Genomic DNA, 11216 nt, shown 5'->3' with positions numbered 1-11216 from the left:
GGGCCCGGGGGCGCGGAGGGCTGCGCCTCGTCTGACCGGGATGCCTGCCAAGGCTGCGAGCGATTCCTGCCGCACGGCTGGCGCAGTGCGCGCTCGCCACCGTCCTCCTGCCGTTGCCGGGAGCAGGCCCCGAGGCAGCGACGGCTCCTGCTCTGGATAGCTTGGGAAGCGGAATACAGGAAAGATAAAACCGCGAGTGGACAGTGTGTTCAGATACGGGAGACGTTCTCATCCCGCAGCCGGGATCATAAACCATGAGTGGACAGTGTGTTTGGACGTGGGAGATGTTCTCATCCCACAGCCAGGATGATAAACCGTGAATGGGCAGTGTGTTTGGATGTGAGAGATGTTCCCATCCCACAGCCGGGATCATAAACCGCGAGTGGACAGTGTGTTTGGACGTGGGAGATGTTCTCATCCCACAGCCAGGATGATAAACTGTGCATGGAAAGTGTATTTGGACATGGGAGATGTTCCCATCCCACAGCCGGGATCATAAACCGCAAGTGGACAGTGTGTTTGGACGTGGGAGACGTTCCCATCCCGCAGCCGGGACGATGTCTCTGTGGTCCGCAGCCCTCCTGCGAGGGTTGCCCTGGCTGACCCAGCTGCGCGTCCGCGTTCACGCTGCGCGTTTTAAAACGGCGCGTCTCGCGTTGTCCTGACCCCAGGCAGTCGGGGCACGTTGGCTCCCGCGTAGTCACTGCTCGTGGTCTGACGTCAGCGCTTCGCGGTGAAAAGAGACCTTCGGCTCCGTAACAAAATGCCGAGGCACGGGGCTGGGGGGCCCTTGCTGGCTGCCGGCGTACAGACCCCAGGTCAGGCTTCGCCAGTCCCTGATCCACAGTTTCAGCCATGGACAGGAAGAGTCTCTCGCACTGTGCGGGACGGTGATCGGTGTGTGATCCCGGGGGAGTCCTGGTAACCCGCAGAGCGTACAGAATTCTGCGTGCGGCTTGGAGGGTGGCACCAGGCTTGGGGCCGCGGAGGGGTCTGAGAGTGTTTTGGTGAGCTTTGCACCTCGGCATTGGGTTCCGCCTGGGCTCAAAATTCCTGTAAAATCTGTGCTGCAGTACCACTGGTTTGCTCTTGAGCCACAGACAGGCCAGGGAGGTGTGAGAAACGCCAGACTGTCTCACCTCCCCTCCAGCAACCTAAACTGGGACAGACTGGGTGGAGCTGGCTGGGAGAGGACCTCAAATGACTCCATAGGCAGCAGCTGCCGCCGCGTTCCCAGCAGCGCGTTGCCCTCACGGCTGTCCGTGGTGGGGAGGACAGCAAGCGGAGGTGCCCACGGCGCTGCCGGCAGAGACCGCAGTGGGCAGGCCGGGCTGGCGGGCGGCGCGGCGAGGGGTCCCCATCTCCGCGGCGGGGGGGGCTGTTCCCCACGGGACCTAGACGTTCTGAAAGCCCCACACTTCCAAGAGCTGCACCTTGAAGTTCTCCTGGCAGAGCGGAGGGTTGTCGAAGGTCTCGCAGTGCTCCGTGTGCCCCCAGAGCAGGTTGGCGTCAAGGGACAGAGCTTGGCCTCCCCCTCCACCTGCAAAAGCAAAGCAAGATGGTCGGACCTGCTCCCCCCACCTCGTCACCCGAGCCAGGGCACCATCCCTGCCGACGGGGTCTCTCAGGATTGCACCCATCTCTCAGCTTTCTGTCCTCTGGCCACGGCGCAGAGCTGGGCTGGGGATGCCCTGGGCTGCCTGCTCTGCTAACCAGGAGGTCGGCGTGGAGGCAGAGCTTCCGGAGAGCAATCTGCAGGGCAGCCGGTGCGAGGGGTTGCCCCAGTAGCACAAGCTGAATTATGGAACTGCTTGGAGAGCTGGAGAACAAGGAAAGCTCCTTGCATCCCCGCAGCCAGGCTTGTGCTTATCTGTTCTGGTTGGCCGTGCCCGGCTCTTCCTCAGGGTGATCCCCACCTGCATCTCCTCTCCATCCCTCACAAAGCGGTGGGAAGGGCTGGGAGAGGATATGCACCCCCAGGGGTGCAAACCTTGCTGGGAGGTTTGGGTGGTGGTGCTCCCCCTCGGCTGGCAGAGCCCCTCTCTCAGAAGGAGCATCCTGGCCCTTGTGCAGCTTTGCACTCTCCTGCTCATTTGAGGAAGAGGGGGCTGGCTTCATCTCCCCTGACTTTGAGTTCAGTGGCCTCAAGTTGCATCAGGGGAGGTTTAGATTGGAAATTAGGAGAAATTTCTTTACTGAGAGAGTGGTCAGACATTGGACCAGGCTGCCCAGGGAATTGGTGGAGTCACCGTCCCTGGAGGGGTTCAAAAACCATGTAGATGTGGAACTTCGGGACATGGTTCAGCAGGCATGGTGGTGTTGGGTTGATGGTTGGACTTGATGATCTTAGAGGTCTTCTCCAACCTTAATGATTCTATGATTCTATATCCTAACCCAGGAGGTCTTTGCCTCTACAGGCAGCTCAGGTTTTACTCAGAAGTAGAGCCCTTCTCAGCTGACGCAGCGATGTGTCGGGTGCCCACCATTCGGTAATTACCAATAATGATCCCTTCCCGTGACCCAGACATGAACATGGAGGCTGTTTTGGAAGGCAGGAGGAAATGCCTGATGGCCAGAAACGGGGAGAGACGGCCTTTCCTCTGTGGCGTGGGCACGGTGAGATGGTTGGAGCTGGTGCTGCGGCCATCCGGGGAGGAGCCGAGGAGGGATGCGGGAGAAGGGGATGGCGACCGCTGCCGTGAGCGCGGCACGGCTTTGGCCAGCTCCGGCTTCTTGATGAACACCCACTCATACCTCTCTGTCTCGGGACGGACCTGGAAAGGAAGAGGAACATGGTGAGCCCTGTCTTTTGGGGCATCTCTCCGTTGCTGGGGGAAGACTGCGCTGCCTGGCCAGGCAGGGCCAAAGGCCGCGGACCTGGGGCAGGGAAGGGACGAGGTGTGCTGGCAGCACCAGGGCTGCTCCGGAGGTGGCTGTGGCTGAGAAGTTGGTTTTGCCTTTGACAGGCGCTGCTGGAGATGGGCAAACCCACAGTGCCCACATTGCTGGGTGGGCACCGGGTGGGCGCCGGCGGGATACCGGATGTCTGCTGGACTTTGCCCCCGTGATCTCTTGGACCTGGTCCCTCTGCAAGGACGCCGGGGCTGGTTTGGGAATGCTCCACACAGGATCTGCCGCAAGCAAACTGCGCAGAACCCCCCCCCTGCCGTGGGTGCTGCCCCACTGCCGTCCCCACTGCTCCGAGACCCACCGGGGTTATTGCTCCTCGCCTCGGGGGCTCGGGGCGAGCCGGCTCACCCCAGGCGGGAGCTCGTTCTCCATTTACTCTGATCCAGCACAGCAATTTCGGTGCTGCTGAGCCCTGCCAGAGTGAAAGGGCAGCAGTGGGACCGTGGCGGGGAAGCAACTCGGTGCCACCAGGCCCTGAGTTGTCAGAGGGGTAAAGGAGAAAGCCATTAACAGACAAACCCATAAGCGTTAACCCAGAAATAAAACGTGACTTACAGTGAACACAAAGCACTCCCCTGTCCCAAAAAAGCCTGATGTCGCCCCGCTCTTTTTCCTTTCGCTCCAGTCAGAGGAGAGAAATGCCCCGCACACCTTCGGGAGAGAGCACAGGGAGCCGTCACCGGGGAAGGCAGCTGGGACTGGAGCCAGCCCCAGAACGGGGCCATCGTGCATGTGTTCAGGGGGGCAAGGGCTCTGCGAGGTGCCTGGGGGGGCCAGAGAGACAAATTCTGCTGCGCCGGCTAAATCACAGGATCACAGAATGGTGGGGGTTGGAAGGGACCTCTGTGGGTCACCCAGCCCAACCTCCTGCCCAAGCAGGGTCACCCACAGCAGGCTGCACAGCACCGCGTCCAGGTGGGTCTGGAATATCTCCAGAGAAGGAGACTCCACAGCCTCCCTGGGCAGCCTGGGCCAGGGCTCCGTCACCCTCAGAGGGAAGAAGTTCTTCCTCGGGTTCAGCTGGAACTTCCTCGGCTTCAGTTTGTGCCCGTTGCCCCTTGTCCTGTCACTGGGCACCACTGGAAAGAGTCTGGCCCTGTCCTCCTGACCCGCACCCTGCAGATATTTAGAGGCATTTCTAAGGTTCCCTCGCAGCCTTCTCTTCTCCAGGCTGAACAAGCCCAGCTCCCTCAGCCTCTACTCGTAGGAGAGATGCTCCAGTCCCCTCCTCATCCTTGTAGGCCTGCGCTGGACTCTCTCCAGTAGCTCCTCATCTTTCTTGAACTGGGGAGCCCAGCACTGGACACAGCACTGCAGATGGGGCCTCACCAGGGCAGAGCAGAGGGGCAGGAGAACCTCCCTCGACCTGCTGGCCACACTCCTCCTAATGCATCCCAGGATCCCATTGGCCTTCTTGGCAGCCAGGGCACACTGCTGGCTCATGGCCAGTTTGTCGTCCACCAGCACACCCAGGTCCCTGTCTGCAAAGCTGCTCTCCAGCAGGTCCATCCCAGCCTGTACTGGTGCATGGGGTTGTTCCTTCCCACACCGACAACTCGCTGGTGCTCTGGACATGAGTCCACTCAGCCGGCTCCCGGAGATGGAAGGGAATAACTGTGTGGCTCACAGGGCCGTACGAACAGTGTTGGAAGACACTGTGGATGGGTGTCTAGGAGTCCCTCATCCTCCACTGGCCCCTAGACTGCAGCGAGGTGATCACCTGTTTCATGAGCCTTTAGAGAAAATGCGCTTTAAAATGGCAAAGACTCAAGGTAACGCATTTTTTGTTACCGACAAGGTTTGAACCAGTCCCAGGGGAGGATCAGACACTGCTCTCCAGGTGTTTTGGCCAGTGCTTCCACCCGTGGTGAATCTGATCCTGGTATGGATGTCCTTGACTTGACCGCGGCTGGAGGGGAACTACCAAGAGGTGGGAACTCGTGCCTGTACTTGCTGCTAGCTAAGGAATAAAATGAGCTAAAATGTGTAGGAAATGAGGTTTTGTAAGTCACCTTCTCCTGTCTGCGCCAGGCCCTGGGTGGTGGCAGGGTGTTTATCTCCGCACCACGCTGAAGTGTCAGGCTTGGGAAATCAGGACTGGTAGGTCAATAAATCTTTGGGATGCCTGAACCACTTACAGAACTCGCCTCCGCTGTTCGATGAGATAAAGTACGGGTTTATGAGCCACTCTCAGAGGCCCCGGGAAGAGGCCTGGCTCAGAGGTTTTCTGCAGTTATTTCACGACTTTCAAATATTGTAGAAGCTGTCCTTATTTCTCCTCCATTTCCCTCGTGGGGCTGCTCTTACAGTCAGGGGGAGATCCTGGCATTTAATGCACTGAAAGCAAATCCTGGCTCAGGTGAAGCATCTGCTGACTTCAGGAAAGCAAAGACTGCTTTCCTTTGCTTTCCTGCGTAGCAAAGACGACACGATTTAGGCTGTATTTGCAATAAAAGAGTACAACTCGTGGCCTCTCTCCACCTCCCTGACTCCTCCTCTTTCCCCCAGCAGCACCCTCCAGACCATCAAAGGTGTCGAAGGTGGCTCTTGGTGCTGGGGTGTGCAATTTGGTCTCTCCTGGGAGCTGGGACAGACCCCAGAGCAGGGCAGGAGAGGGACCACGCAGCCCCCCAAGGCTGTTTCAAGAAGTGACAGCGGGGTCAACCACCCCGTCCCCTTCTCCACACCGGCACCAGCGCAGCCCACTTCTCTGCTTGGGAAATACTTACCTCCCCCTCCGTTGTTTTTAGGAGCAGCACCGTCGGTTCGTAGCCTTCACAGCATGTGTAAAACCTGTAGAGATGAACAAGGAGGCTGGGTCGGAGCGGGTCTGAGACCCAGGAGCAGCGTTACAAGGCTGTAAAGGAGAGCGGAGAGCGGTGGCGGCTCTTCTGAGCCTATTGCCATGCCGGCAGCGGCCCGAGGGAGCTCGGGGAAGGACAGAAGCAGAAACTCATAATCACTTAGCTCGAGCAGCTTCAGTGTTTGTGCAGAAACGGAGGGAGCTGGCTTATGGGACTCCTTGCTTGGTGAAGCAGGTAATAGCTCAGATAAATGCAAACACTCGATCCTCCCACCCAATCCTCAGGCATCAGGCTGGGGAGGATGCTTCGTGGGGGGCAGTTTACCAAACGAGCTTGCTTTTAATCTGGGTGTGTTTCGTAATCCGGGCTCTGCACCCTGTTGCTGCCTTCTGAACATGAGGAAGAACTTCTTCCCTCTGAGGGTGACGGAGCCCTGGCCCAGGCTGCCCAGGGAGGCTGTGGAGCCTCCTTCTCTGGAGATACTCCAGACCCGCCTGGACGCGGTGCTGTGCAGCCTGCTGTGGGTGACCCTGCTTGGGCAGGGGGTTGGGCTGGGTGACCCACAGAGGTCCCTGCCAACCCCCACCATTCTGTGATTCTGGGATTCTTGGGAAGGCGCCGGGCTGTGCTTCCCCGGACGGGGCTGCCCCGCTGTGCCATGGGGTGCCCGCTCGCTTGTGGTGCTGATGGAGGTGCCATCGCAACCCCACCTTTAAACACCGCCTGGAGAACCAGGGCAGCAGGGCCAGCACCCAGCCCCCGGACAGCCCGGCGTCCCTTCCCTGTCGGCTGTGAGACGCATCTCGGTAGAGAAACGCCCGGGGATGCCGCACCCCAGGCACCCTTTGCTCCATGGCCATGGCAGTGGGTGTCACTGGGCCTTGGGTTGCCTCCACCACCAGCGCTGGTCTTTTGATCACAATTTTGGGCATTGGCCATGACCCTTGGGCTCTTTTAACCTGTGTTTGGAGGGTTTGATGTCTTCCCCATTGCAGGATGCACCCACATGCTGTCTGCCCCTGCCCTGAGCTATGCCTGCTCTGAAGTGCAACCCTGCAGCTCAACATGTTCCTACGGGGGAGCAGGTTTGGGTTTCCTGCCTGAAAACATTCATGCGAAGGCAGCCTCAGCCCACTGGAAGGCTTTTGCTACTTCATGGCTTGCAAAGTCAATGGCAAACTTGTTTTCCATCTCAGTTTTGAGCCGCAGCACTGACTGCAGCCTCCAGCAGCTGCCCTGTGCTCCGTGCCACTGAGAGGGAGCCAGGGCCCTGAGGACGGCGGGGCACCTGGGGACATCCCCCCGCACGGCACATCCGCAGGGCTTGTGTCCCCTCCGCAGTGCCAAGCTGCTGATTGCCATCTGACCCAGCCTCAGCCCTCTCCCCTACAGCCAGTCCTGGCCTGGACCATGCTCAAGATCTTGAATTGAGCCCAGGAGAGTCCCCAGGAGACCTCGGATGTACCCCGTGGACACTATATGCCGCTCCTTTCTACACCACCAACCTCTGCCCAGTTCTATGCCTGGCCTGTCCGACCCAACCCGACCCAACGGGCAGACGTCACGTTACCTCTGCAGGCTGCACCCATCTTCTGAGGTGGAGAAGAGCAGCAGTGGGGGGAAGAGAGAGAAGCGCTCAGGGATCCAGGACCAGACGACACGCATCTCCTGAGCCGTTACAATGCTGGAGCTGAAGTTCTGCATGTCCACGGCCAGGTGGAAGGACTGCCTGCATGAGGGAGGACGCCCATTGCTGCCAAGCCGGGGTGCCCCACTGCTTTTAGGGGTGCAGCCCCCGTGCATCGGGTTTTGTCACGCTTTTCGCATCGTGAGCTTTCTGTTAACATTGCTAGCTGCAGCCGTGCAGTGCCTCCTAACAGGGTGCCCCGCGAGGGGCTGTGAGGCACCCAGCACAGCCAAAGCTACGGGAGATACCTGAAGATCCCCTCGTGTTTTATCTCGGCTGTAACTCATATTTTGTCTGCTTAGCCCTAAGAGCTGGCAAACAGAGGTCTCCTTACCTGCTCTGCACCATGGTTATGCCCCTCTCCATTAACGCCTTCCTGTTGGCCATCTGGAGAAGCCAGATTTCCTTGCGGGAGAACAGCCGGATGCCAAAGGCTCTCTCCAGGAGTTTGTCAACAGTCATGTGCTCTGCAATGTTCTGCACGAAAGCCTGCAGGTCTGCCTTGGTGTCAGTCCTCTCCAGCTCGGTGGAGGTCACCGAGAGCCTGTACTGCTTCAGCAAGGCCAGAGCAATGCGGTAGAGGACCTTCTGCCCCTCCAGCAGGTAGACATCAAAAACACGGATGGCGTAATTGAAGGGGAGGTCGTGAAAGAGCCACGATAACCATTCAGAGTAGACCTCAAAGACGTTCTCAGAGGTGCTGGCTATGAGTTTGTGAGCTGCTGGGCAGTGCTTGTTGGCCAGATCCCCAAAAGTCATAGAGGAGGCCCGGTGGGCCAGGAAGGACTGGTCAATGTAGCTGGTGTGGGGAGTGTTGCTGGCAATGAGGCGAGAGATGTTCTCGAAGCACTGAGCTTCATCTTCGCTGTAGTGCAGCAGCAGAGCCACCAGCGAGGGGAGGATTGGACTGTAGGTTATGTCGGGGAAAAGGTTGGCGACACAGATGAGGATCTTCTTCAAGGCGGTGACCCCTTCCAGGTTGAGGCAGTATGTGGGCATGGAACATCCCTCCAGAAACTCAGGCAAAGGGTGGGAGCTCACACTCAGCTTCCCGAAGAGCCGGCTCGCCACGTCCCTGTAGACGAGAGCATCTGGGGTGATGAGCCGGCAGGCGACCTGCTGGATGAGCCGGTGGTAGACCTGAGCTCTCAGAGTGTGGCTCGCCGCCCAGTAGCCTTCTCTTGCCAGCTTCTTCAGCTCCTTCAGGGGCTTGCCAAGGATGTCTTGGGGAATGTGCACCTCTTGCTCCGGTTCTGGCATCTTGTCCCAGTCCACGAACTGTCCACAGCTCAGACAAGAGGAGGCATCGATGTCCCAGGTGTCGGCCTCCGACGTGATCACAACGGTGACTGGAGATGAGCCAAACGTCTCTGTAGGACAAAGACCTTTTATTCAACACGCTTCACCGCCCCGGTTGACAGCGTCTCACCCTGGTTGATGGTGCTTTGAAGTCTTACAGCAGTGTCTTGTGTTTCAGCAGTTACTCTACCCTTCCGCAAAGGGAAGGGTTGCAAAAGGCTTTGCCCGGCTGGAGCTGCTCGCTTTGCCCTTGCCTCTTCACGTCAGCTCGGGGCAGCTGCTGTGCAGGGGCTCGGGGAAGCATGGGGCCAGGTACCAGCTGGGTGCCAGGGCTGCTTCTCCACACCGTGAGGGGCTTTGCACCCCTCAGAAAGCTCCTGATTTCCCTTCCCAGCCTGTGACCCGCCGAGAGGGAGGTGTGGAGAGCAGGGACACAGTCTCTGTCCCCCGGGATGACCACGGGACAGTGGTGTTACACCACCGAGGAGAACGAGCAGCTCGGTCCCAGCCCACCTCTGCAGGGGTGAGGGAGGCCCTCACCGGGCAGTGGGGACCCAAGCAATGCTGAGGCCGAGAGGCACCATCTGCATCATGTCCTCTCCCAAGGACAGAGCAGGAGAAAATGTCCTGTCTGGGTCTGGCAGCCCAGGACCAGGCTGCGACGAGCCCAGACAAGGTGGGCAGCCTCTTGCTGCCTCCTGCCAACGTCTCCTGCAAAAGACTCCCAACCCCTCCGGTGCCAGAGAGAAGGTGCAAGGAGAAGGTGCTGCAGTGAGAGGGGCTTGCCACGGGATGGTCTGTGGGGTCCCAAAGGGTCCCCGTTTCCCGTATGCCCCCATGCACGCAGGGGCTGGCAGGGGCTGGCGAGCATCGGGGAAGCCCCTCGTCCCCCAGGGACCCTCGGGAGAGGCTCCCGCACACAGCACCATGGCAGGGCTGTGCCAGCCGCCAGCCCTGTGCCGGGAAGAGCAGAGTTTGAGCTCCTCCTAGAGAGAAGAGAGCCGCGTTTCCCCTGGGCTCAGCTCCAGACCCTGTGCGAGGAGGTGGGAGTTGTCTCCATGTGGGTGAGTTCTGCTGGGTGGTGATTAATTGGCAAGCATGAAGTCGATTAGCTCACACACTAATTCCCTGATCTATTTATCTTGGATGTGTTCAGTTGGGTTGGGGAGTCTAGGATAGATCTGAACTGAGCCAAACCTCTCTGCTCTGTCCCCAAGGGGACACAGGGACACCACAGCCCTGGCCCCGTGTGCTGCATGCGTGGTGGCACGTGGTGGCACGTCGAGGGGCTCCGGGCACCCGAGCTGCTCCCAGGCTGGGTCCGTCTCTGCCTCCTGCTCTCCGGTTTGGTTTGGCCCCTGCTCAAGTCCAGCAAAACCAGCAGATCAGGTTCAGTTCTGGTTCAGGGAAGGGGCAGCAGTTTTAACCGGTCACTGCTCAGCCCGACTCCCTGCTCCGGAGACAGACAGACCCTGGGTGCGGCCGTGCAGGCTTCTAGCCCTAGAAACCCGGCTATAACGAACATCGGGGGCGAAGCGGGGCTGTTTGCATGGAGGTGGTCCCCAAATTCACCTCATCCTCGCAGGCAGCCGCCCTGCCCAAAGTGCTGAGGGGCACCGACCCGAGCCCACCCGGCCACCCGTGACCCAGCCCAGGGTGCTGGCTGGTGGCTCCAGCCCTGCCCACCCCGGGACGTGCTGGGCATTGGGGAAGGGGACATGGGTCTGCCGCGGTCCCTCTCCTGCGCTGGATGTGCCCCTGGCACAAGCAAGAGCCTGCTGCCATCTTCCCTGGCGTGAGACGTGCGTCTGTCCCCGGCTGCAGCTCACTCACCTTGCCCGGCGCCCACGCTGTCACCCTCCGCCATGGGGAAGCCACCGGCCGTCCCCCTGGGGGAGCGGGGCAGGCTGACCCCGACCTGCAGCATGTGCCCAGGCCCCAGTGCATCCCGCTGCCAGGTCCCCTCTGTCCCCATCACCCTCCCTGTCTTTTAAGGCGAGTGCCAGCCTGCCAGCGCAGGAGGTTTATTTGGTGTAAACAGGGCGAGGGGTGGAGCAGCTCCCGTGCCCGCATCGCCCCTTCCCACCCCAGTGCTGCGCCGGGGCTGGGGAGGGGGACGTAAACACCCCGAGGGGTGAGATAGCCATCAGAGCAGCAACACCACCGTTAAACTTAGTAATTTCTTTTTTCCCAAGGATAACCTTCATTCTCCCACTCTGGGGTTCACTCCCGTCGCCAGCGTCACAGGGCAGGGAGGGTGCTGCGGGGGTGAGGGAGGGCCGGGGCAACCGCCCGTCCTTGAAGGAAGGAAACAGCAACACAGCCAGGGGGTTTGCAGCCGCTTCCCGCTGGATCGTTCCTGGGCAGTCGGGAAGAGCAGCACGTGAGCAGCGAGCGCCGGGAACCGGGTGACGAGGGAGAGACTGGGGCCACCAGGAGCAAACGCCGCCCTTCTGCACCCTTTGGGGTGCTTTTCGGGGACGGGTGCGCCGGGGCTGTGCCGGCCGTGTTTGCGG

General features: G+C 59.9%; 1 protein-coding gene across 1 annotated transcript; it reads right to left on the bottom strand.

The window, feature by feature from the left end:
- Positions 1-1394: 1394 nt before the first annotated feature.
- LOC104328485 (TBC1 domain family member 24) lies at positions 1395-10627 on the bottom strand. Its single transcript, XM_009933509.2, has 7 exons — positions 10534-10627; positions 7736-8771; positions 7285-7443; positions 5640-5703; positions 3466-3561; positions 2498-2774; positions 1395-1540 (listed from the first exon to the last, which is right to left on the bottom strand). Exons 1-7 carry the CDS (start codon positions 10625-10627, stop codon positions 1395-1397), a joined length of 1872 nt encoding a protein of 623 aa, XP_009931811.2.
- Positions 10628-11216: the final 589 nt, after the last annotated feature.

Source organism: Opisthocomus hoazin, chromosome 21 (assembly GCF_030867145.1).
Source record: "Opisthocomus hoazin isolate bOpiHoa1 chromosome 21, bOpiHoa1.hap1, whole genome shotgun sequence".
In the NCBI taxonomy this organism is placed as follows: domain Eukaryota; kingdom Metazoa; phylum Chordata; class Aves; order Opisthocomiformes; family Opisthocomidae; genus Opisthocomus; species Opisthocomus hoazin.
This window is presented reverse-complemented; position numbering and strand designations above follow the sequence as displayed.

What these genes read in the sequence shown, in the direction of transcription:
- LOC104328485 (XM_009933509.2), bottom strand. Translation starts at nt 10,627, where the DNA reads ATGCTGCAGGTCGGGGTCAGCCTGCCCCGCTCCCCCAGGGGGACGGCC. An exon ending in GATGGGTGCAGCCTGCAGAG is followed by an intron (nt 5,704 to 7,284) that starts GTAACGTGACGT and finishes TCATCTCTACAG; the next exon opens with GTTTTACACATGCTGTGAAG. An exon ending in TAAAAACAACGGAGGGGGAG is followed by an intron (nt 3,562 to 5,639) that starts GTAAGTATTTCC and finishes TCTCTCCCGAAG; the next exon opens with GTGTGCGGGGCATTTCTCTC.